The sequence below is a fragment of the Homalodisca vitripennis genome, chromosome 5 (genome assembly GCF_021130785.1).
Source record: "Homalodisca vitripennis isolate AUS2020 chromosome 5, UT_GWSS_2.1, whole genome shotgun sequence".
Classification (NCBI taxonomy): Eukaryota; Metazoa; Arthropoda; class Insecta; order Hemiptera; family Cicadellidae; genus Homalodisca; species Homalodisca vitripennis.
The window spans coordinates 26,736,947-26,764,252 of NC_060211.1; the positions used below are offsets into that span (position 1 = coordinate 26,736,947).

Here is a 27,306-nt window from a genome sequence, read left to right on the forward strand (position 1 = left end):
AAACGTAGCCAGGAAAAAAATTTTGGGGAGGTCAACACAACTGTTATTTTCCCGTAGTGGAAAGAGAGTAAGGCCCCATTTTCTTCCTTAAAAAGTTTTTGACCACTTTCTTTGTTGAGAACAATCTTTCATCAGTACATGTCAGTAATACTAAATTATATAAACAGTAATAATCATTTACTAAAAAAGTGAAAATTTGGGGATGGTTCGGACCCCTTGTACCCCCTTGCTGGCTACGTCCTTGCCTGCTGGTATTTATTAGTTTATAATGCTGAATTTGAATTCTTATTCTCACAGAGGTTCAAAATGTAAACACCAGACAGACACTTGAGTGTCAAAATTGATCAGAAACGGAGAATGAATGTCAATGTGAGAAATGTATCAAAACTTGGTTGTTTTGATTGTTCCAAGTATCTGGCCTTGAAGTGGCATTATTACAACACTTTAACTTGAGTGCTATCCTTAGTAGTTGAAAAGTTGCCAGGAGTACTGTGTGATAATTTAATTAATGAAAAATGAATAGCTTTTAAACCATATGTTCAGTAGCATAAGTGCTCTTTCTTTACTTTAAAGTATGTATGCATTATAAGTATTACGATATCAAAATTGTTGTCTAAGCCAATTTTACTCTGTAGGTTGCACCAGTCCAGGCAGTGCTATGCCATACATAGATTCCCACAGCACCAGCAGTGGTACTTCTGACATGTCAGACTACATCGAGACTCTCTCCCTCTCCTCCTACAGCTCCTCTGACACTCCTGACTGTCTGCAGTAAGTTCCTGTATAGCTGTGGATATGTCTAGATTGGTAGATGTTGACAAGTGCATACAATTTTTTTTCTGCCTAAGTTATATCAAATGAGGAAGAAAATTCAAACTTTATTAGTGTTGAATAAGTTAACATTAAAACTATCGAAAACTGTACAATTTTTAGATATATAACGACAAGAAACTCTTTGCAAATATTAGTTTTCTTCTTTCTGGAATTAAAAAACATCCCAAGTACAAAAAGAAAGTTAAAAAGAGAGTTAAGGAACATAAAGCATGTTTAAAATATCAACAACAAGACATATCGGCCATGGCAAAACATACATATCAAACTGGACTCTGTTTATCAAATGCAAAATTATTAAAAGAAATCCAAAAAGAAAAAATGTTCGATGTATATAAAAAAACTTTGGTAAATAAGAACCAATATCATCTAGTTAATAATTAACTTGGACATTTTCAAAATTCACAGCTATTTTTTTATATAATTAAATATCAATTTTATATTTTACATATATATACTTTCCTGTTTTAAACTATTATCTCCTTGTATTTTTTATGACATTTGCTTTGATTTTAGTAAAATATTGTTTATATTGCTATTGTAACCATTTTATTTCATTTGTGGGTCTGGTGATGTTTTCTTTGAATACAAGGCCTTACAAAAATAACATTGTATTATTGGAGTGTGATTTTTTTCAAATTAATTAAGAACTCCAAGACGCAAAGAGCTTCTAGAATGTATCCCAAATGCATTCAAACATATTAGTGTAAATTTATATTTATTATTTATTTTAATTTTTTCTACACCAATCAGTAGTTTTAAGGCTATGTTATATACTGAAAAAATCAATACAATCACTTGTCAACTTATTTTTTTCATGTAATAAAAATAAAAATAATACTGTTTTCATGTAATAATTTGAAAAGTGTGAAATGGTTGGTTTAGTTTGGCTTACTTAAAAACACCAATCTTGTCAACTTACATCAAATCCTACCACTGTTAATATAAGGTAGGCCCTAGCATTGGCTTTACCATAGATGGGTGGCTCTTTTTATTTTTATGTTTCCATCATATCTACAAAATCCAAGTTTAAGAAATGAAAATTGAATGTTTGCTAGGTCAATAGTACTCTATGTCCGGAGTCTAGCACCTTAGACCTCACAGCCATTTTGATAACAGTGTCTTTGCTGTAAATCATGCTCAATAAAGCAGTGATACATATTGCTACAGTTGCCCATCTTTAATCACAGACGGTATGTGGTTAAAATTGAAGCAAATATTTATGAGGTTAGACATTTTACACCAACCACTCTCTTTAATGAATTTCGTCAACTTTATAGGTCACAGGTGTGCAAACTTGGGAACTCAAACTTTAAGAAATTGTGCTCCTATTGGGTCCCTAAACTCATAACAAAATTTCACAAAAACAAAAGGCTTGGTCAAAGAATTTTTCGACACGCCATGACGAACAAGGTGTCGAAATCTTGAATCAGATCATAACTGGAGAGAACTGAAAGTGGGTTTTCCATTTCACACCCAAATCGTAAAATTTCATTTTGGCAGCAACCACCAATATGATGACGAAAAAGTGAAAACAGTTGTGAAGTCTGGTTTATCTGATTAGTCAAACAGTCCTTGTTTAAAAAAACAACCCTTGTACAAAGTGTCATGTTATTGGTATGATTGTATTTTACATCTATTTAACTCTCTGGATATAACAGATTATTGATTTGCTCTAGTATTAACCTTGGACTACAGGTGTTATCATACAAAGGAATATTACTTTTAGTTTTCTAATCCTGCGTGTATTTGCAACTTCCTGCAGGTTAGGACGACCTGCTGCCACAACTCTGAGACCTCGCTCTGGCAGAGAGTACCACAAGATAGACAGATACATTCTGGAGAGCGATGAACAGGTAAATATCTATTGAGGGTATTTTTATTATACTGACTTGTGTATTTTGGCACCTATCTTTTTTGTTAGTTTACTGCTGTGGTGTGTGCAGCTGAAAATTCACATATAAATTTATTATGAAGTTAATTTTTTTAATTCTAATTATTATAATTCAATTTTTATACCTCTTCTATTATAGTTCACAAGGAAACTATGGTCGGTATCCATTCAATCATGTGGATATCGAGGATTTAAGAATGGTGTCTGTTGATACAATTTTTGTATTAATTTTGTTGTATATAAAAAAATGACAGGAATATGCTTCACATTGGAATATGTGTGTGGTATACAAGTGTTTAACTGTACTAAACAGCTATACATAATCAAACAAGAAAAATCACACCAAAAACTTTAACATGAAGACAACCTTAATTTAGTAAACGTGATAGTAAAAGACTGTAGGGAAGAAAATGAGAACTTACATTGTGAAATATCATCCTTGAACAACAAAGAGAGTAAGGTACACTAAGATAAGCCATTATCAAACAAGCAGATTCTGAAAGGCACATCTTCTCAGAGCAAATAAATGAACTGTTATCTTTGAATCAGACCTTAAAAGATAAAACACAATACATTGAAGAAATTATGATTGAGGCGTACAGGGAGTTGGGTGTTCTTTTGTACAACTTATCAGCTAAAACGTAGAACCTAAATCTTCTAAGTTCCACATTTAAAAATACAAAATCCATGAATGAAAAACTTGAACTTTAGCTGATAGAGTAAGGCAACACAATCAAGACATAATATTAATATAAGTTCTTGGACAACTTCAAGTTAGACCTTGCATCTAACTACATGTTACAAACTAAACTTGTACATAACAAATGCACCAAATCCAAGTCTCAATTAGAATATTCTTGTGAACAATACAGTCCTCAGAACCTAGCCCAACTCAACTGAGGATAAATCATTATAGATTATATTAACACCAGTACCCTCAATCCAGACAGAAAATCAGTTGAGGTAAATTAACTACTTGTATCCCACAACAACCACAGGTTGTAACTCCCACCCACTAGGATAACTCAGCACTCAAGAACTGAAGTAGATTGTATTTACCAACATTTCTGAAGAAAAAACTACATTAAGCAAAGTAATAGTGGCAAAACTCTTTTACTACACTGTCCAACGATGCTCACAACATCTCCTGCTAAACAAACTACCAAAGTATGTAGAAACCTGTGGCTAGGAAATCTGGAGGAACTTAAATGGCTTCTTTCAAATGAAAATCTTGTTAAAGCCCCAACTAATGAAGAGGCATGTAATTTATTTATAAACACCCTATCATAAGCTTTATACCAAATTTAAAGTCTCAAGAACCTTTATATCAAGAGTTATCTCACAGATGGGCAAACACATCAATGGACACATAGACGGACATAGGGGTGGACAAACAGATTGAGTGAACAGTGAACTTTATTTTGGTACACCAATGACAAGTAGAAACATAGAAGTGATCAATAAAGTTTTAAAAGTTTAAAATCCGTTTCTGTAAAATATTTACAATAAGTTGTCAAAAAAGTGGTGTGGTAGTAATAAAAAAAGAACACTTTGTGGTTAGTTGAAACATGTTATGCAGATACAGATATTCATTTAGGAGGATCATATTGAGGAGAGGCTATTGAATTATCTGGGGTGCATGCAATTTGGTCTTCAATAGAAGTAAGATTTCGACAACCATTAAAAAAAATAACTAAGAAATTTTCAAGTGTAAAGCACAAAATACTCGGATGTAAAATAGATAGCATATTATTTACCCACATATTATTTGTCCGTCCTAATCATATAATAAATAATCTAAAGATGTCAATTAAAAGCCAGTAAATACCCATATAGCACGGAAAATTAAAAATTGTTGAACCAAAAGTACTGCGAAGGTCATCCAAAATAATGATGTTTTAATTTTACAAAAAAAAACTCCAAAAATATATATTGCTAATTTTATTTTAACAACAAAATGCAAATGTTATACTGCTTTTCTACATAGTTTTCATACACTTTGAAGGATTTATTGTAGCAGCTATTAAACTTTTTAATTCTCCTATCGTAGAAGGTTGTCCCAATGCCTTTCAACCACCTGTTCTCTGTTGTATTGAGTTCCTTGTTGCTCAAGGAAACGCCATTCAAAACCTCATTGCGTTTCAGAAGGAGGTGGCAATCACTGTTTGTTATATCAGGATTGTGTAGAGAGTGATAGAAAACCTCCCACTGAACTATGAATCAGTTCCTGTATTATTCCTAAGGAACTTGCTTGTGCGTTGTGATGGATCAATCACGCTCCTTTTGACAATAGATTATGCGAGCGGTTCTAGGTCGTCCTTGAAGTACAGCAATATGACAGAAATTACAGTTTCTCTTCAGGCCATGAATTCATACAGTAAACAGCATGGCAGTCCCAAAAAATGGAATCTAGACTTTGAATATTCAATAGTTATGTTTACAATGTTTTGGCCTAAACCCTCTAAGTTCTGAGTTTTCTATGTTTGTGTACTGCTGGGTTTATTATTCATGCACAGAATTGCTCCACAGTCAGCACACATGTAGTGTCTTTCTCGTCCACTATGATCAACTTCAGCGATATTTTCATTTACCAACCTGCCATCAAAATCTCCTGATTTATCACGTCAGGTCGTGGTTGATAAATTGAGTCCACATCCCAATCCCAAACATTCTAAGAAAAGTTTTATAGCTGAATGCCTAACTCATAATAACGCATCTGAAGAAACTAAAAATTGATAAACCATCATTATTATTACAACTAATCCTGCTATACCAACTGAACCGCAGTCAAAACAGAAAATGGAAACAAACTTGTGGTAACAAGTTCAAAAATGCAACTGAAAAAACTAGTAAAAAATAAAAATTTGTTCTAAAGTCGACATAGTTGCCTAAATTCTATCATGCGCCTTCATGATAGTTCCTTAGTTGACCATCAGAATGCAGTAGCAATTGAACAGCATTAATGTGGATTTGTAGTAGTTCAAATAAACACTATTCAAGGCCAATGTGTATCAATTTTAAGCTGTCAGGCGTTGTGTAGCGAAGCAGCTGATTGGAATGTTATATCATGAGCATGACAGATGAACGCAAAGCAGGACCGTTCGTGTTAACGTGGCAGTCAATGATTGAAGCCATTCTATGGATTGGTGTTCCAGTCTGATATTCATGTTTTGTCATCATCAACCAAAAGACGGTTTTGTGCACAAATCTTTCTAAAGCCTTCATTAATTATAATATGTGTGTAGCCTACAGTAAAATCTTTACCTGAGTTATTTAGATATTATCATTGAACTTTTTACTTCAGTTATAATAATTGTAAACTTTTGTTTAGAACTCGCCATATACTTCAATAACTTCTGTAGCTGAGAAGTCAGAATCACCGTCCCCAGGTTATGTGAGCAGCTCACCAGGCCAATAAATTGACATTTGTGGTAAGTATATCCACACATTATGAAATAAGACAATTAATTGTTATGTGTCAATATCAAAGACTTAAATAATAATACGAGTATATCAATGATTGATTAGAAGTTTACACTCCTGACATCCAGTTGGTGGTCACAATGTAAAGAGATTTGTTATGTATGTAATAGCGAATATAGAAGTATAAAATTTTGAGAACAATAGTGTAATAAGCAAATTGTGCTTTCATTTTATTAGGTATATTAAAATTTTTGATTAATATGAGAAAATCCTGAGCATTTATTCTTCATTCCGAAAATGTAACACAATATGTAGTTTTGCTTCAAATTCTATTATTAAAGCCGATCACTGACTGAATGAGTACATCTCTTGTTATTAATTTATATAAGCAATATTATTTTCTTAACGATGTCTGACATATGCTCGACCATTGGCTCTTTCCTGAAAACAGTGGTATGTTATGGATAGTTAATTTTCAAAAGTTCGGTGTACTGCCCATTGTATATGACTTGATGAGTAAGTGTAGCATCAACGTTAGTTAGCGGTACTTTTTATGTAAGTAATAAGACTCTTTAGTCAATTTAGAGACTAAAATAAACCAGTTCCTTAAATCATTTTCATAAAAATTTAGTACAAATATTGTACTTCTCTTGAACTTGATTAAAAAACTGACCATAAAAGCTGTTTTATTCCTCAATTATCCTCCTTTTATGTACAGTTTGTGTACGTAAGCAATGTTATTATTACTGTTGAGGTTATTTTGGTTCATTATATGTTGTCACCTTTTAACCTTCAAAATCTGGTTTAAAAATCACAAAATAACTATATAAGTTCTATATTTTGTATCGGTCTTGGTAATATTTACTTAATCAGTCAAAAATGGTTTTATTGAAAGAAAAATTTAGATGTATGAAATTCTTTATTTAAGAACCTTATACAATTATTATACTTGACTTTTTACATTTTTCAATATACTCTCCCGCGTGATCTACATACTTTTGCCACTGATTTCGGAAGTTTCAGTATTCCCTGGTCATAGAAAGTTTGAGGGCAAGTTGTAAGCCAATTGCGCACGAGCTCCTCGACTTCTTCATTGCTCTCAGATCGTTTTCTTCCCAGTGATTCAAATAGTCACAGGAGGACAAGCCAGGGCTATAATGAGGGTGCTCAAGGGTTTTCCAGCCCATTTCTTCCAGTGCTTCCCTTGTCAAAGACACAGTGTGAGGCCTGACGTTGTCATGGAGGAGAATGACATCTCTGATGGGCATGTCTCGTCTTTTGTTTTGATAGGCGGCTTTCGCTGACCGTAACAACTAACAGTAGTAAGCCTTATTCACTGTACGTTGATCATCCAGAAAATTGACAAATAAAATTCCTGTATAGTCCAAAAAATCGTTGCCTTGCCCTTGGGCGTCTAACATGATTTTTGTTTTCAACCCGTTCTTGTCCACCCTTAAATTCTCCAGCCCGTGTAAGCACACGATTTTGAGACAGTGTACTACCCTCAAACTGTAACCACAAACGAGTTAAAATTTCAGATGGTTTAACATCTTCATTAATTAAATATTTTATGATAATCCGTTACGCAACAGACGAAGGAACTTCTTCATGGCTGTACTGAAGGCAATGCCGTGACACCAGTACACTTACCAGAACGGTTCCCCACTCCTCTTAAACCAAACTTCTACTCCACAAAGCATTATCTAGTTAGGACCCGCATTCTATGGTCAATAACAAAATTACCGTTTATATTTGATTTACCCTCGTAATATTCATAAAAATGGTGTAATAATGGTATATTTAAAAATATTGCTCATATTTATGAATAGATTAAAGTAGCGAGGAACATCCTTGTGCAAATATAAAAACATTAATACTTGATTACTGTGAACTGTAAACTTGGTGATTATAAAGCCGACTATACAGACAGAAATGGTGTCTGTCCATGAACTGTAGGTGTACATGAAAGCATTCCATTATACTAAGGGCTCACACTGACGAGAAATTCATGAATAGTTTAAATTTATTGATGAATTTTGAGTCAGTGTCAGACTCAGACAGTATTATTCTTATAAGTTGATTTTTAAATTTAGAGCAATATATGAATTTAATAGTTTTGAACATTTAGTCATACATAAGTACTGTAGGTAGTTTTAAAAATAAACTAAGAACACGATAGAATGTTTGTAGAATCTTGTATATACATAAAAACATTTTACATTATTGCATTATACATTTTTTTAATGTAATCTTTGATTTATTCAGGTATTAATCACGTATCTTAAATTGCCACCATTAAATCAACACCTCATCTTAACTTAAAAAAATCAGAAAGAACAAGTTAAAATAGTCAAATTAAAATACCCTCTTTTGTCACATATACCTTATGTAAGAACCATACCTGAAAAAAATGTTTTCCATTTTAAAATTTTATTTTGATTTAAAATATTTCTTACATTCATACATGAAGGAAATTTGGTTTCAATACTTGTTATTGTACTACTGTGTATTTAATTAATATAAATGTCTATTATATAAATAACAACTAAGATGTTTAGCAAAATGTGTTTTGCTAACATTACAAGATAAATTTTGTGTGATAAAAATATTTATAAATAAATAAATATTGAATGTGGCTTTTTATCTACATTTTTCGTTCTAAATGTTTCAGGGGTGATGCCACATCCACAGTGCAGCTCACTATGAATCCTTCAGAAACATGTACATGGAGTGTAGTGCTTTCTGATGTGTTCTTTTGGAGTATTAGATTATTTATCATGTAAATAATAGTTTGTACATTTTTCTCATAGTGCAGTACTAAAAGCATGTAGAATTTTGTAGATTTTTAAGAGTTTATAGCACTAGGGATAAATTAAATTCTAATGAATCTAAGAATTTCATTTTAAATATACACAATCGTCCATTAGTGAAGTGTGTGATTTTGTTGACAAGTGCTCATATTGTAAACTATGTAAAAAACAAAATTTGTACATATGGGTTTATTGTGTATCGCAAAAGCAGCAAACATACCAAAGCTGACATTGTTGATTAGATTAGACCAGCTAGTGTTTCTTACCAACTGGTATTTTGTGGCATTTAGGTGGATTTATCATATACCAGAATATTTATATAATAAAAAATTTATATAACCTTATAAAACTTTATTCATTTTTTCCTTCACCTAACCTTCTCCCACCTGTGTACGGTATGAAATGAAATGATAAAAAATAGGCTACATATAGTTAAGTAAGCATTCATCTCTGTCATTGTGTTTTTTAAATTATTTTCCATATTATATAGTCCTGAACCAAGAACGTATCCAGAACAAAATTAGGGGGATCTAGACAACTGATATTTCCCCATAGTGGACGGAGAGTAAGGCCTCATTTTGTTCCTTAAAAAGTTCTTGACCCAAAGAAACTTTGTTGAGAAAGATCTTTCAGTAGTACATGTCAGTAATACTGAATTATTTAAATAATAATAATCATTTACTAAAAAAAGAATTTGAAAAAATTGAAAATTTGGGGGGGATCTGGATCCCTTGGATCCCGTCGCTGGCTTACGTCCTTGTCCTGAAATGCGTATCGACTAATAACATTAACACATTCCTTCGTCAAACAGTTTGAATAGTAGTCTCTAGGACAGTGGCGTAGCAAAGGGGGGGCGGCGGGAGCGGGCCGCACTGTGTGTCACCTTTTTTGGGGTGACACCCACTCGGTCTCTTAAATTTAAGAACAATGTAAAAAAAATCGCTAACACAAAAATTTCTTTTTTTGGGGATTCCTCCACTAGCAATAGCTCAGCTCTATGTATAATTCGGGAATTCCCGCAAAAGAGCCTGATGGTGTTGTGGAGGATTCCCTGTCCCATACTCACGATCTTTGACGTTTCAGTTGCAACATTTCACATTTATTTCGTGAAGTGTGTTGTGCTTGGTTGGCGTGAATTGTTAACGTCTATTATTCTATAGTGATAGATAATAAAAAGAAAAACATATATTATATCCATGACCTTTATCAAATAAATTTTTTTGCTCTTTTCCTTTCGATGGGGTGACACCACCAACTTCCGCACTGGGTGCCACCCAAGGTAGCTACGCTACTGCTATAGGATACTATAGTTTTGACATCTAGTAAGTCATCTTCTGGCGTCAATAAGTATAAAATTGAAGGAGTTCCCATCTGCAGTGTTGTCATAGTTTAAAATTTTCGATCACAACACAAAACACAATGAATAAGTTATAAATAGTGAAAAACACAACATTTGATAGACCTATCACGCACGAATATTAAACATGATATGGCAACATCGAGGCCGGCAGAAAATAAGACAACTGGCACTACAGAAGGGACCACCAGAGAATGCAGTTGAGGGAGGAGCCTATTTAGCATGTGACCTTGGAGCAGCCAATAAGAACTGAGCTAACTACATTAGTTAGAGGTTTGTACAGTATAACACTGTGACAATGGCCTGTGTCAGGTGCATCATGCCGTACCAGGTGGCAGTTGACGTGTTGTGTCAGGTGGCAGTTGACATGCGTGTGTGAACAAATAATGGTAGCTGAATTGCAGCTTCTCATTTAACTAGAGTTCACCTAATTGATTCCTTTTAGAATGTTTATTTTATATTATATTATATATGCTGTTTATTATTGTGGAAAGCTACTGCTTTGTTAACAGGAAGCAAATAGTGGAAATTCAGCATACAGATTAAGGAATAGTTCAACTTATAAAATCGAAACCACATACTACAAGAAGGGGTGTGCCACAAGGATCCATATTATGGCTAGAAATGTTCACTCTGTTTATGAATGACTTCTCATACAGGTACATGCAGAAACATAGCACAACGCTTATTGCACTGCCGTGTTGTTCAAAAACAATGATTAGATAGTGTTGCAGATGCAACCGACATTGCAATAAACGCAGCTATTCATTACTGTCAACAGAACAACTCAGTGGTGAACCAATCAAAATTAAAACATCTAATTTTTAGAAATAAAAATTAAATTATTACAAGACTCTCAGATTTAGAAATTATTATGAGAGTACTACTACCTATCTTGGAATAAAAATTGACAAACATGTAACCTGGACCCCCGACATAGACAATCTCTGCAAGAAGTAAAGCACAGGAATTTATGTACTCAGAAGAATTATGACCATTAGTGATCGCAACACTGCAAAAATAGCCTAACACTCTCTGTTTGAATCATACGTCCGGTATGGCTTTTAGTTTGAGGAACCTCATTAAGACAAACATGCAGAGAATGCTCATTCAACAGAAGAGAGCTATAAGGATCCTTAAAGAGCTAACTCTTAAAGAATCCTGTAGGGAGAAATCCAAAGAGCTCAACATTCTTACTGTTTTGGACTTTAAGTTGTTACATACCTCACACAAAGAACCTACTTCCATTGAAGACATTATCACAACTGCATACATGTAACATCCGATATGTAACACACTACTGTCTTCTCATACATTGACTAAGTGTGAGGAGGAACCAGGCTACATGGGGGTGATACTCTCAAACCATCTTCCTGAATCAGTAAAGGGAACAGAAGACCAACACCTGCTAATACAACTAAGCATCTGGCTGAACAAAAATCCTGTCTACTCAGGAAAAGTAAACTGAATTTCTTTGCTCTTGACTTTAAATGATGACTTCACTATTTCATTATTGTTACAATTTTTGGAACCTCCTTCCTGAAACTGTAAAGGGAACAGAAGACCAACACCTGTGAATACAATTAAACTACTGGCTCAAGGAAAATCATGTCTACTCACTGAATGAATTTCTTTGCTTTTGACTTTAAATTATAACCACTTTTGTAAGAGACTTCATGACTTCAACACCGTTAAATTTTTGTAATATTGTGCCTTATTGTATGTAACTTATCTAACTTGACTCTATTGCATATTTAGAAGCTATTGTAAATAAAGGAATTCTGGTTAGATTCAAAAAGGAATAATCACTTTCTCATACTTGGGAGAAGTTAGTAAAGTTGTGGCTGTTTCGGAAACTTTAGGAAAGTGATCCTTGCTTGAAAAAAATAACAAAATGTATAACTTTCAGTGTCAGATCAATGTTGAAAATAAGATTCTGCTTATTTTTCTTCTTTTGTTTTTCACAGTGTGTTAGATCCTCACTTTTGAAGAGAAGAGTAAGCTTGTTTTAGATCGTTTTCACACACACATGGCGGGCATTATTTAGGTGTAGTTATGTGTGTTTAGGGAGCTACATTATCAATTTTGTGGCCTGGAATTACTGTTTATATTCCAGAGAAAAGGAGCAAGATGCTTAACCCTTCAACGCGTTATTTTTTTTTCATGGTCATATACCCCCTCCTGCGTTGATTTTTCTGGCGGTTTTTTAGAGATTTTGTGTTTTATAAATAATATAAGCAAATTACCCAAGTTTATAATTATTTTGTTGTTATTATGTTGTTAGTGTTTAGAATTAGCCAAATTAAACAAAATTAACCTACTTTAGGTTAGTTTATTAACTTTACAATGATTCAAAAACCAGGTAAGCCTAGGCCTACATTTAGGTATGCATCACCTCCTCCTCTTTCAACAACATTGAACTCATTTTGTACTACAATGTTTTCACCTAGCCTATTTTCAATATCATCATCACTATTTTGTCCTAAGTCTAATACTTCAAACTCAGCTTGAGCAAAGTCATTGTCATATCCATCGTCGAAATCTTCATCTGATTCAAGGTTCAAAAGTCTGTCAATTTTACTGTCTCTTTCCACTAGGTGTCCTTCAAGATTACTCATTTCGATTGATTTTAAAATATTTTACAAAACCGATAACATTTTATTAAAAAAAATTCCCTAAAATTAGCAAAAATATTTCCCTAAAAGCTAGCTAACCTACAAAACATTCCCGACTCATGTTTGTAAAACACAACAAATTGTTCCTGTCAAAACGGGATTTCCTTCTTCAAAACCATATAGTTAGCTTGTAAAACTAATACTAAGCAACTAAAATAATAACTAAACAAAGAACATAAAAACACACAAAAATATGTCAGTAAAACATAACCATCACACTAACAATGACTGTAAACAACAACAAACGTAAGCCGACAAACGATCGGGTGCACGGCAATGACGTCGTCTTGAATGCAGCTGATTTCTCAGATATTTTTTCTAAAGATCGATTTTTCGAGATATCGACTCAATTAATCGAAAGTTTGAATCTTCTACTTTCGATTGGTATACATTTTTCATTGAAAACATTCGATAGTTGTCTGTTGCTACAATAACCAGCTACAAAAATAAGACTACTCAGTACGCACCGGCGCATGTGTCATGACGTACCGACGTATAAGGTTAAAGGGTTTATTGTTTATTTGTTTTAATGAATAACACAAAACAAACTTTAAATCTATTCCAGCTATGCAGAGGGGTAGCGGTGGCAATAGTTATTGTTGAGTTTGTAGGTAAAATTATCTTGTGTAGGATTAGTTATCTAATTATATCAAAACAATTCCACTATCAAATACAAGAAGTTTTTGAAACTAATATCAGAAACTAAAGGTATTACAGAGGTATTAATAAGCATGATATACAATTTACTAGTACTATTCATTGTAACAATGATACTCAGTTCAGATCTGCACAAGTTTTTAGTGTTGCTGAACATTTCAATTTATCACATCGCGTTCCAGCTATACTTAAAAACAGACTCATCGGGTAGGCTTGAATCAGCTATGAATAATATCCAAAGATGGTTTATTTGCTCTTAGGTTAATTCCATTAGAGGGCAGTATACCTCCAGGAGAGTTATTGTTTGGGAAAAAAATAAGAAAAAATATTTTAATTAGCAAGACTTTGTTGAAATCTAATTGTAGCATGGTGATGAACACACAAGATTTTGGGAGAAAAGATAAGTCCTATCAAAAGTGTTATTTTGGAAGAAGGCACCTTGCTAGGGAATCAAACATAAGAACCTCCGTGTATGGGAGAATTGGTTGTCGAGCAGTAAAAGGTGTTGGACTTAGAGTCTGTTACGGAAAATGCAGGTTCAAATTTTCTCTGTGACCACTATATGTTTTATCAGTACCGGTTCTGTTGACTTTGTACCGTACCGACTCTCTCTTGGTACCCATTGGAAATTCTATGCAAGAAACAGAGTTTCAATTCATCTCACTCCTCTAATTAACTTTAAAGAGGTGCATAAGAAAACCAGGAAATGAACACACTAACCAATAGGACCAAAAAAAGGAAGGAGGAAACTAAAAAAATAAACAACTTCTAAAGTTGCTACCAGCACTGACAGCTATAGAACAAGTTTCATAAGATGTAAAAACCAAAATGATTCTTTTGTGTACTACCCTAACTGTTGAGTATGATGTTATCATTTTTGCTCCAAGCAGCATAATTTCTAATATTGAGCTGAGCAGAATTTATGGATTGTATAAACTCTGGAGGGAAACATGCTTTACAGGGTGATTCCAATAGATGTGCGCATTTTTTCAGGGTTGATAGAGGATGTGAATTCAGAATATATTTTTGCCCAAATATTTAATATTTATATTTTATTAGGAGTTGAAAATATTTCATTTCCGAGAACATTAAGAATTTGTGAAACACGTCCTTGTAGGCAACACATAGTGTCCCTTTGAGATTCGACAAAAAAAAAAAAAACACGTAAAGTTGCTAAGTCTGAAATAAGAACCAGTGGAAATTTTGTTTGCCTTTTGAACTTCTTAGCAATGAACACTGAAACAATACGTACCATAAATATGTCTACTTCCAATTAAAATTATTATAGGGTTCTATAATACTACCTCATATGTCCTTCCAGTTAGATTACTACAGACTTAGTATCCCTCCACTCTGTCCTTAAATATTTGAAGTGTTACTGAAATTGTTTGAGCTATTCATCAAAATTTTATGAAATCTTGCAGAGAAAATTGTGTTCTTCACTGGAACTCATAAAAATTGTTTTAATCTCCGACTTTAGGTCCTCAAAATATCACTCTTTAATCTTAAAGTTTAGTTAATCTGAAATTTCCCAGGAGATTGGAATATTTTCATGTGACAATCAATTATTTTTAGGAGTGTATATTATACAGAGTGTCCCATAACTCTCTGGACAAAGGTATACCACGTTATTGCTCAGGTAAAGATAAATATAGTTCACCATATGAACATGGCCCACATTGAGAGCTACTGTTTATTCACTGTTTTAATGATGGCTATTCACTAAGAACCTCAATGTGGCCCATTCTTGTTCTAGTATATCTGCTATAAATCAGTTATTTATTATTTGATTGAAATAATTTTGATGTCATTAGATTTGTGATAACATTCTCTAAACACTGTCATTCCTGGAATTCTTGAGAAAAATTTGCTGGTTTAAAGTTTACAATTATTTTTAATGGCCGCCATTTTGAAAATACTAAAGATAATTTAATGATATATTTTAGTAACTGGTCATGTTATATTAAAGTTAGCCAAATTTACTATTTTGGCTAACTTTAATAGCCAAAATAGTAAGTTTCTACTATTTTGTAGGTATTATTTTTTTTATAAAAAACACATACAGACAGACAGATGGCAAACTAAGCACTGGAAACTCATGTTCATATGGTGAAATATGTTTGTCTTGACCTGAGCAATAATGTGGTATACCTCCGTCAAGATAGTTACGGGGCATTCTGTATAAAGATTATACCGCGGGTAACGGTTAGTTATTTAATAAATTTAGCTGACTGATGTACAATATTTCTAAAATGCATAAGCATATACATTCTTTCATTCAAAATTAAAACACAGCAAAAATCACAAGATAAGTATGCTGTTTTGTTATTAATTTATTGTTATTTACGATTTAAATTAATTAAACAAATAACAGTTTTATTTAGTTTTATCAGTGCGAAAATACAATTAAGTAATAAAGAGTCATGGATTTCCGATGATCTGGGTGCGCTTTTAAGAGGTGTCTGTAAATAGTCAATTTAGACCCTAAGTTAATATAAGAAACACAGAACTGGTGTTTTAGTGCAGTATTTGACCATATTTAAATAGTATTTTTCATTACTGCAATAGTAGTAATAATCTGCCTAGCGAATTGCGTAAATGCAATTACGCACGCAGGTGGCCAGCCTGTAGTGTGGGACTCCCCTAAAAACGGGTTTACCCACTAAAAAACCTCCTCTACTCTTTAGGATTCTAACCTGGGATTGTTTATCACATTACTTCAGGCTAGGCCTAAATTTGGCTTAAGCCCGTGGGGCTCGCTCGTTATCCAGCCGCTCGGTCAAGGGATCTGGGCCACTTCGCGGTCCAGATCGGGTTTCTTTTCCAGGAGGATGCCTCGGACGAACTGCGACAAACAATCCCAGCTCCCCTCATCCTCCATTATCTTTTCGCAGACCGTATCCACCGAAAAAACCCCAAGTTTTCTTGTGGCCTCCAGGCGGGGCCTTTCCCAACGCGGACAGCGGATGAAGGTGTGTTCCGCGTCGTCGGGAACGCCCGGGCAGTATATGCAATCCGGTGAACCGGTCTTGCCCATCCGGTTCAGGTACCACTTGAAATAGCCGTAGTAAACTGTAAACTGTAGTAGCACCTAGGGTTGTAATATTCTGTTAATCAAATACTATCTCATGTTTGAACTAGACCAATTAAAGTACAGTAATAACATTCTTTCAAGAAAAGGCATACTCACAGAAACTTCTAAACTATAGCAATTAGGGTAAAATTTAGGCAAACATTTAAACTACATCAATTAGGGCAATAATATTCTGTCAAGAAAATGCATACTCATAGAAACTTATAAACTATAGCAATTAGAGTAATTTATTATATTTATTACGTACTCATAGAAACGTTTAAACTACATCAATTGAGACAGTAACATTTTGTCAAGAAAATGTATAGGCTACTCATAGAAACTTATAAACTATAGCAATCAGAGCAATTATATCTATTACGTACTCATAGAAACGTTTAAACTACATCAATTAGGGCAATATCATTCTGTCAAGAAAATACATACTCACAGAAACTTCTAAAGTATAGCAATTAGAGTAATTATATTTTATTTAGAAATTGCGTTGTCATAGAAACGTTTAATTCAAATCAGTTGGGGTAATAATATTCTGAAAAGAAAATGTATACTCACAGAAACTGTCTAAACTGTAGCAATTTGAGTAATGCAATGTTCAACTCCACATTTCACCTTACAATTAGTGCAGCGTCTGAAATCTGACGCTGTCACGACTTCTAAAGAGATCCAAAAAAGGAGAAGCTCAAAACGATCTCTATGCATCATTTCTACATCAGAGACACCTAGATCACAAAATCAAGTGTGATTTAAATGCAGGGGTGTTCTCATTGTCTCATCAGGTGCACAATTAATCCGGTGCATTTGGATCCCAAAACACGGTGGCGGGGCAACCGAGGTTTCTGCACATAAAGTAACTATGGTAGGAAGGGTTCATTCAATTCGAATGTTGAGTTCAGCTCCATTTGCCTTCCTCTTAGTGTACTCAACATTCGCATTGAATCAATCCTTCCCACCATAGCTACGTAATTTGAGTAATACTCCTTTTATAGTGTCATCAACTTTAATAGAGTATTCACTCTTCGATAGCGTTGAGGGTTGTCTGAGGAATGAGACCAGATGAGAGCTGTAGGGAGCGTTTACGATCCAGCGGGCTCATAACCTTGGCTCCCTTCTCATTTTTCATTCGACAATGTTTGTTTTTCAAAATAAAAATCTTCCACATTTAAATCATGATCACAACACACGGCACATAAATTACCTAATTCCAGACCGTTTCAGACTCAACCTTTTCAAAAAGTCAATTTTGTATTTTGGTCCTAAACTTTACAATTTACCTCGAAATTTAATGAAAATTATTCACAGTTTCAAAAATTATTTGAAGGCTTACTTGATCAGAAAGGCTTTCTACAGCCTCCACGAGGCTCGATGATACCCATGTCCTGATTAGATCGATTGTTTGTTTTGTAGTAAAATCATTTTAAAATTGTTAAAAGAATTTATTGTGTTTTACCTTTAGATTGTTTGCTCTATTGTAAACAGTTCTGTTCTGTTGCTGTTCTATAATTACTTTTGATACTGATGTTTTGACTTTCCCAGAAAACCTTTTGTGTTCTATTGTGTGAATAAATTATTCTTATTCTTAATAGTATTCTTTTTGTAAATTATAGAAACGTTTAAACTACACTACATCAATCAGGGTAATTCCATTCTGGCAAGAAAGTGTATCATTGAAACTTCTAAACTATAGCAGTTAGAGTAGTAATACTCTGTTTAGCAGATGCGTACTCATTGAGACGTTTAAACTACATCCATTACGGTAATAATCTTGCCTACCCAGATAACATTCGATTTTTCCTATAAGCACAATGATGTCAGCTGAGGGAGTGAAAGATTGATGGCTGGGACAGTAATCCATCATTGTCCACTTGTGTCATCTCCAGCCAGCACGTGGCATGGAGCCTGGTCTGGCCCTACAGTTTAGAGTTGCAGCTTAGATTGTCATACTATAATGGGCTGTTTTGATTCGAGATTTGCTCTGGAGCTAGCTATTAGCTATACATGGTAACTGGTTGAACATTACCTTGTGGAACAAGGAGACACCCATCTAAGGCATCCACGTCCAGATACGTAACCAGAGCTTTCAACTATCCTATTGCAACGTCTCAATAACCTTAATTAATCATAGTAATTATAACTCCCAAATATTTATTATAAATCTTTGAATCTAATTTACTAACTTCCCCTACTTGTCTTAAAAATTTATTTATTTATTATTGAGTTTAAATAAATTATATTATCTACACTATAAAATTAATAAATTATAATTATGAAGCCATTCAAATAATCGCAAAATAAAATTCAGAGTCGTTCAGGCAAGCTTTCAAGGAGTTGCAGCTGTTAACTCTCCCGTGTCTGTACATTTTGGAAACCACTTTTTTTGTATGTATAAGTGTGCCTTAACCAGAGGCCGTGACATACATACGCATGAGACACGAGGTAGAGAATTACTACGAACTGCGAAACACAGAACAGTCCTCGGAGGCAGGTGTTAATTTTATTAACAGGCTGCCAAATTCAATAAAACATTCCCTAACGCTTAAGGCGTTCAAAATGCGCCTTAAATACCTTTTGGTATCACAAGCTTTTTATAATGCAGGGGAGCTTTTAGCATTTAATTGGGAGACCGCCCAATTAGACGACTGGTTCTACCGTTTAAAGTGGGTTATATTGGCGAAGAATGAAAGGTGAATAATTGTAAAATTGTATGTGTGAATGAGAATTTTGTGATATGAATGTAAGAAATTTTAGATTAAAATCCATTACGTTTGCTATGCAATGTACTATTGTCGCTGCAATCAAACTGATTTGATTCGATTAATTGAAAAAAGTAAAACTGTTTGAAAGGGTAACAGGATTTCGGGCATTTGCAATCGTTATAGGTTTGGGAAAAGATATAACAACGTTTCGATTATTGTAATCTATCCTCTTCGTCAGATGGGGAAGATTTAATACATACAAAAATAACGAACAGAAAGAAGTAAAGAAGGGAAAGAAAAGGGATCAAACATACCCAAAAGCTGCTTGAAGTCCATTCCAGGAGGAGACAGGAAGGTGATAGTCCCATTGTTTCAGATGACACTACGCGGTGCCGAAGAAAGAGCCGACATCGCCATTCTTGTTAGTATCCCACTGTAGCCTGTGCTAGTGTGATTTGTGATTGTTATCCTCGTATCCTGTGCAGTGACAACGCCTGGACTAGACTCCAAGCAGCTTTTGCATCTGTTTTTACCATTTTCTCTCCCTTCTTTACTTCTTTCTATTCTTTATTTTTGTATGTACTAATACCTCCCCCACCTGATGAAGAGGATAGATTCTAATCCTCGAAACGTTATTTTACATCTTTTATAACCTATAACGATGGCAAATGTCCGAAATCCTGTTATGCTTTCAAACTTGCCATCGTCATTAACAAACTTTAAACATAAAACTTTTTGCTATTAATGAGGAAAATGACAGTTAAATAACATTGTGAGTTAAACTCTCTCTAGAAATAAATATTATTGGACACTAAACAATAATATCATGAAAATTAAACACAGCGATATTATCCGAGCTCGATGATCCCATTCATAAAATCACTTTCAATATTACTATTGACTTGATGGATATTAATTATTTTATTTTTGTTTAGTGTATTTATACAGACCTTAACTGACTTGAAAAGCTTTCAATAAAACACTTATTGTTTATCATTTATCTTATGTTAACAGGAAGAAAGTAAATAATTTAGCCGCTAATCATAGCCTAACACAATTTATAGTATACGAATATAGTCGGAACGAATGAAGAAGGCATATTCCTAATCGGAATACTTAATGAAATGATCTTCACGTAAGTGCCAACGGCTTCCAAGTGTCCTGGGGGTGATTGCGAGTTATTGAACCCATTTATAATTCCGCATTGTATTGAGGGGAGAAAAGATTAAGGAGGGCTGCAAACGATGGGCCTTCTTTCACTGCCTCAACACGTCTTTATGAATGAAAATTTGCGTACACAAAACATTTCATAAACAGTATAATTGTGTAACTTTAATTTGTTTTACATTGTGTTAAGCGAGTTGTGACAGCGAGTCTGGTAAAATAAGGAACCTACTGAGATCATTCATTATATAGCTCCTGCTAAAAAGGAAACAGGATTTTTCCGGACATTTGCCATCGTTCAGTGAAACAAGAAATCAGTAACACTACGTTTCGAGATCTGCAATCTGATCTCTTCTTCAGGTAAAGAACTAACCTAATACATAATTACAAACTAGGTTAAAATAAACAAATCTTACCAAAGCGTTGTGTCACGCCTACGTCAGGAATCACAACCTACATGTTGTTTGTCAACTTCACTAACTCTATAAACATGCACTTAATAAAATACTATACAAAACACTAATCATTAAAACTAAACTACGGAATACAGGTCACAATACGTCTTCACTCGTCTACTAACCACCTACGACTGACCAGAGGGACTAGCCAATGGTAATCGTGACGGCTGGCTAAAACAAGATGGCGGAAATACAAGGGAAGGGGGACAGGAATGGGCCCTTTCGTTATTATTGGTTCATGCAAGATGAACTTCTTAAAACCATATTGTGACTCCGCATTGGTTTATTACAAATATATGATCCGTTTGATACTTTTGGTTTTCTCTTTAGTTCATTTTTTAGAATTGGCAACCAAAGCGGCCTAATCTCGACTGATGGTTGACTGATTGATTGGTCTGCCCAATCAGTAACGAAACGAGTAACGAATCAGTAACGAAATATGTAGTGTTACTGATTTCTTGTTTCACTGAACGATGGCAAATGTCCGGAAAAATCCTGTTTCCTTCACAATCCTTCCATCGTCAAAAATAACCTTTAAACAAAGAATCCTGTTAAAAAGTTGGCACAGCTGAATATTGACATCTAGAGATTGTCTCTTCATCTAGATTACACTATATTTTGTAGTCTAGGTGTCTATGACATAGAAGCCACGTGAAGAGTTCGTTTTGAGCTTCTTCGTCGGCGACTTTTTAGGATCTCTTCAGACGGACATGACTCCAGATTCCAGGAGTCAAGTCTGAGACAGCGTTACATTGCACTGGAGAGGAAGGTGAACTGGAACACATTCACTATTATATTGTTGTTATAGCTTATATATTCCAGGAGTTGACAGCCAATTTGCAAGGACAAACTCTGTTTCTTTCTCTTGAAATCGATAGAGAAATTTTAAGATCGCGGCCACGCTACTTTGGTGACGATCGAATTAGAAGGTATCGAAAAGCATAATATTTTTAGCATTGCCACAATTAAAACCAACCGCGAGACTGGTAAATAAAAGTAAATGAACGTTATCTAACTATAAAGAGACAGGCTTTAAGTGAAAAGAGGCAACCTTCGAGGCCTTTATATACAATAGTTATCTGACGATCGGTTTAAATTTGCAAAACCACGAAAATATGATCTTCAAATCAAGTTATAATTTGATATTTTTAACCCTTTTGATACCATTCAATCCTGACCTACACTAAAACTACCGCGGCTGACAATCCATTTCTTTTTTAGGGAAAGACTTTTATGGATTTTAAGAAAAAGCAGTAATTTTGTGATTATACTCTAATAATGCGAACTGGCCCTAGGATCCTAGACTAATTGGTTAAAGGTTTTAATTTTACTTTAAATTGAAAAAAAAACTTAAGAAAACAGTTATGCATCCTTGTTTCCAAGAATCATTCAAGTAGACGGGTCAGTTTTTCAATTTGAAATAAAAAACGTGGACAAACTACATTTTTAATATCGTTAATTCTTAATATAAAATGTAGAAGTTTCTTTTTTTATAATTTATCAGATGGTTAATTCTCTTTATTTTAAGGAATGAGTATCTGGAATAGTACAGAAACGGATAGAGTTGATTTTCATCGTTAAATCTTATCTTACCCAATATTTATCACCCACATTTATCCTACGGTATTATATTGTGGGGTGGCTGTTCAAATAGCGACTTCCACAGACTGCTTGTCTTGCCAGAAGAGAGCTATCAGAATTATTGCTAAATTAAAGTTTAGAGAGTCGTGTAGGAATTCATTTAGGGAGCTCAAAATACTAACATTACCATGTTTGTATATACTGGAAACTACTGTACACTGTCGGTTTAAGAGCCAAATGGTTCGAGGTCGGGACATTCACAACTACGATACAAGGTATCGTGAAAATCTCAGACCTGCTCAGCATAGACTGAGAAGATACGAGCAACTTCCTTCTCAAGCCAGCATACAGTTTCTAAATGGGCTCCCTGAAGAAATAAAATCAATAAATGATGTAAATCGGTTCAAAAGTGCATTGCGACACTTTTTAGTGTCCCATTCATTTTATACAGTTGGTGAATTCATGGACCATCTCACTAGCTTTAATGTGCGATAGTACAGGGGCGTTGACATCCAAAGTTATTTTTTATTATATATTAATTTTTACTGCTTAACAACTTTTATTGTTAACTAAAAACGATATTTTTACGATATTTTAAAAATTAAATCGTTAGCATAAGACATTTTATTATTTTAATGAATACAAAATTATTATTACGGTATGTGACGCATGCTATGCAATGTTAAAATTGTTTTTGGCAATAAAGGTATATTGTATTGTATATGATTATTGTAACTTAAAAAAAAAAAATACTTATAGAGATGACAAGACGAGTTCAACTGAAAGGCAGTTCTAGGAAAGCGACAGGACGGTAAAGAGATTGGACGTTTATGAACAGTTGTATCGAAGGACGTCGAGACGACCACGGTACAGAGAGGGTGGCGGCGTCAGGTGCTCGTTAAAACTTGGCAAGTCCGTCACCATCACCGCCTGCGGCAGTCTTGGCGTACTTCCTCCCCCTCCTCTCTTTGGTACTCGCTTGTCAAAGAACAAATCTGCCGACATGTTTACAATCGAACTTTGACTTTCCCCCTTTCATCTTACTGGTTAGGCTTACGTTTCAGCACGCTTGCTGACCTCCCACAGAGCACGATTGTGTTACTGTGTTGCTTTGTCTGTCATTATTGCGTTCTCTGAAGGAAAGAACCGAAGAACTCGAAAGGAAGGACCTAATTGTCATGACATCATCTGATGAAGTAGAGAACTTAGCCATTCATCTCGGTCTCACCTGATATTGTTTGCACGATTTTTCTTCTCTCATATTTTAATTGAAATCTTCCTTGACAACTCAATTTCTTTGGAACCATTTTGTCGTTTCCTGGGGCAATCAATTTAGTTATAGAACTCTGGCACCACTTTTTTTAGAAGCTCCTAATTCTTGAGAAAAATGTATAGTTAAAATATGGAAACTTAACACATTTGGCAAATATTAGTACCTAATAAAAAAATTGGTTTTCAATACACATATTTTACGTCTATATCGATAGTAATTTTTCCAACCAACTTTGAATGTAAGATGAATGGAATGCTTCCTCTGGAGTGAGTATAGAGTACCAACTAGGGAGCAGCCTAAAATATTCAATTTATTAGGACAACCAATAGTGATACAACCTGTTGTTAGACAAGACTGAAAACCAATCTCATATAAACAGTGTAATATGCCTTTAAGACTTCAGTAGACTTTGAACTGTATTCACTCTGACTTTCTTCATTGAAAGCGCCTACTTCATCTGCCAAAAATCTCTAAAGAGCAAAGAGCCCTCACTCACTCAGTCATTATTAATTTTCCAACTTCATGATATCTCAGAAAGTTGAAATGTACAAGTATGCCTTATCAATTGAACAGAAAAACAAAGAACATTTGCATGCAGATCAACCACCTATAGGGGTTGAAATGTGCTGCAATTCTTAGAAGACAAATATTATTATTTTTGAAATTCTGGATGTCTTATAAGATACAAGTACACATACACCTTATGTTCTAAAAAATTCTCATTAGAACCAACCAAATGGAATTGGGATAACTCCAAAACTTTGTAAGATATAAATCAGTTGTAGAGGGTTAAGACCGGACGTGTAGACGCTTTTTTCACTAAATAGGTTTAGAGACCTACATATTAGGTATATATAATTTTTTTTAAAGGAGAGGCCGATCCCCTTTTAAGCCTTATTCTGTCCGTCCTCATGGGCCACTGGCCTGTGCGAGGATCTTATCAAACAGAATAAAGGGGAGAGTCGATACAGTACGAGGTTGATTGTACTGATAAAAAGTGCAACGGTCACAGACAGGATTTGAACCTGCGCTATCTCTAACTCAGACCCAAAGTCCAACGACTTAGACCGCTCGGCCATCGGCACTCCCATATGTTTTCTTGATTTGTACAGCGAGGCAAACTTAACTGTGACGCATTAAACAACCGAAAGTGATTAGATCGGAAGTGAATTTAGACGGCTGGAATAGAACCTTTGTGGGCGTAGTGGGCGTTTTAGTACGTAAGTATATATTTTATAAAACAGGACACCAATCCAAATTGCAGCAGCGTCGGGTAAATAATTCAGCCGAAACAGAATTGCTCCTACAAGTGCAAATACTGAAATAAGAACTAGTTACAATTCCGCTTAATCTCGGCACTATTAATCTCGGAACATAATTCTACCATAACTGATTTCACTAATAAGGCTACAGACTTCGAATTAGAAAATTGCTTTTGAAACTGCAAGGTTATTACAAATACGCCTTTACAACAAAGAATAGGCAGATAGTGAGTCAGGGTAGGCGCGGCGAGTGCGTAGATTTCAAACCCTGACTAGCCACAATTCCGTTAACTTTATGGCAAGGAATAGGCAGATAGTGGATACTCCAGAGTCAGGATCAGAGCGCGAAGTGGGTGGATTTCAAACCCGGTTGACTAGTCACAATTCTGTTAACTTTATAGCAAGGAATAGGCAGATAGTGGATACTCCAGAGTCAGGATCAGAGCGGGAAGTGGGTGGATTTCAAACCCGGTTGACTAGTCACAATTCTGTTAACTTTATAGCAAGGAATAGGCAGATAGTGGACACTTCAGAGTCAGGATCAGAGCGTGACGAGTGCGTGAATTTCAAACCCGGTTGACTAGTCACAATTTCATTAACTTTATAGCAAGGAATACGCAGATAGTGGACACTTCAGAGTCAGGATCAGCGCGGCACGTGCGTGGATTTCAAACCCGGTTGACTAGTCACAATTCGGTTAACTTTATAGCAAGGAATAGGCAGATAGTGGACACTTCAGAGTCAGGATAGGCGCGATGAGTGCGTGAATTCCAAACCCGGTTGACTAGCCACAATTTCATTAACTTTATAGCAAGGAATACGCAGATAGTGGACACTTTAGAGTGAGGATAGGCGCGATGAGTGCGTGAATTCCAAACCCGGTTGACTAGCCACAATTTCATTAACTTTATAGCAAGGAATACGCAGATAGTGGACACTTTAGAGTCAGGATAGGCGCGATGAGTGCGTGAATTCCAAACCCGGTTGACTAGCCACAATTTCATTAACTTTATAGCAAGGAATACGCAGATAGTGGACACTTCAGAGTCAGGATTGGCGCGATGAGTGCGTGAATTCCAAACCCGGTTGACTAGCCACAATTTCATTAACTTTATAGCAAGGGGGTCGCAGATAGTGGACATTTCAGAGTCAGAATCAGCGCGATGAGTGCGTGAATTCCAAACCCGGTTGACTAGTCACAATTCGGTTAACTTGATAGCATGGAATAGGCAGATAGTGGACAATTCAAAGTCAGGATCTGCGCAGCAAGTGCGTGGATTCCAAACCCGGTTGACTAGTCACAATTCGGTTAACTTTATACCAAGGCATAAGCAGATAGTGGACACTTCAGTCAGGATCTGCGCAGCAAGTGCGTGGATTTCAAACCCGGTTGACTAGTCACAATTCGGTTAACTTTATACCAAGGCATAAGAAGATAGTGGACACTTCAGTCAGGATCTGCGCAGCAAGTGCGTGGATTTCAAACTAGGTTGACTAGTCACAATTCGGTTAACTTTATAGCAAGGCATGGGCAGACAGTGGACACTTCAGAGTAAGGATCGGTGCGGGAAGTGCGTGGATTTCAAACCCGGTTGACTAGTCACAAGTCCGTTATCTTTGTAGCAAGGCACAGGCAGATAGTGGACACTTCAAGCCAGGATCAGCGCAGTAAGTGCGTGGATTTCCAAATCCGGTTGACTAGTCACCATTCGGTTAACAAATCCGGTTGACTAGTTACAAATCCGTTAAATTTATAGCGACAGAAGGTTCATTTTAGATAGTTTTATTTTCAACGATATAAAAACTGATTGCCAGTGGTCGGGAAAAATCATGTGCGCAAATAACGTATAGGTAAATGCTTAAATTTATGGATATTAATGGTTTTTTTTACTAACAAAACATAATTTATCATTGACAATTAAATTTGATTGTTCGCACATGTACCCGATAAAGTTTGATTTATTCTGTTATTAGCACTAGTTTCAATGGTTGAGCATTTGCTAGGTTTTTTTCAATAAAGTATAGTTAATAAATGTCTCTTACATTTTATGACCTCGTAGATGCTTTCTAGGAGCCTTGAAATAAACATTGTACAGACAAATTCAATTCACATCTTTGCAAAGAAGGGAACTGT

General features: G+C 35.0%; 1 protein-coding gene across 1 annotated transcript in view; it reads left to right on the top strand.

The window, feature by feature from the left end:
- The window catches only part of LOC124361883, a 257,011-nt gene extending 247,709 nt beyond the window's left edge, over window positions 1-9,302 (top strand). The window contains exons 14-17 of the mRNA XM_046815933.1: window positions 636-771; window positions 2,597-2,687; window positions 6,057-6,156; window positions 8,820-9,302. Of these exons, the coding sequence (XP_046671889.1) occupies window positions 636-771; window positions 2,597-2,687; window positions 6,057-6,143 (314 nt within the window). The 3' untranslated portion in view covers window positions 6,144-6,156; window positions 8,820-9,302. The remainder of the gene's footprint in view (window positions 1-635; window positions 772-2,596; window positions 2,688-6,056; window positions 6,157-8,819) is intronic.
- The last annotated feature ends 18,004 nt before the right edge of the window (window positions 9,303-27,306 follow it).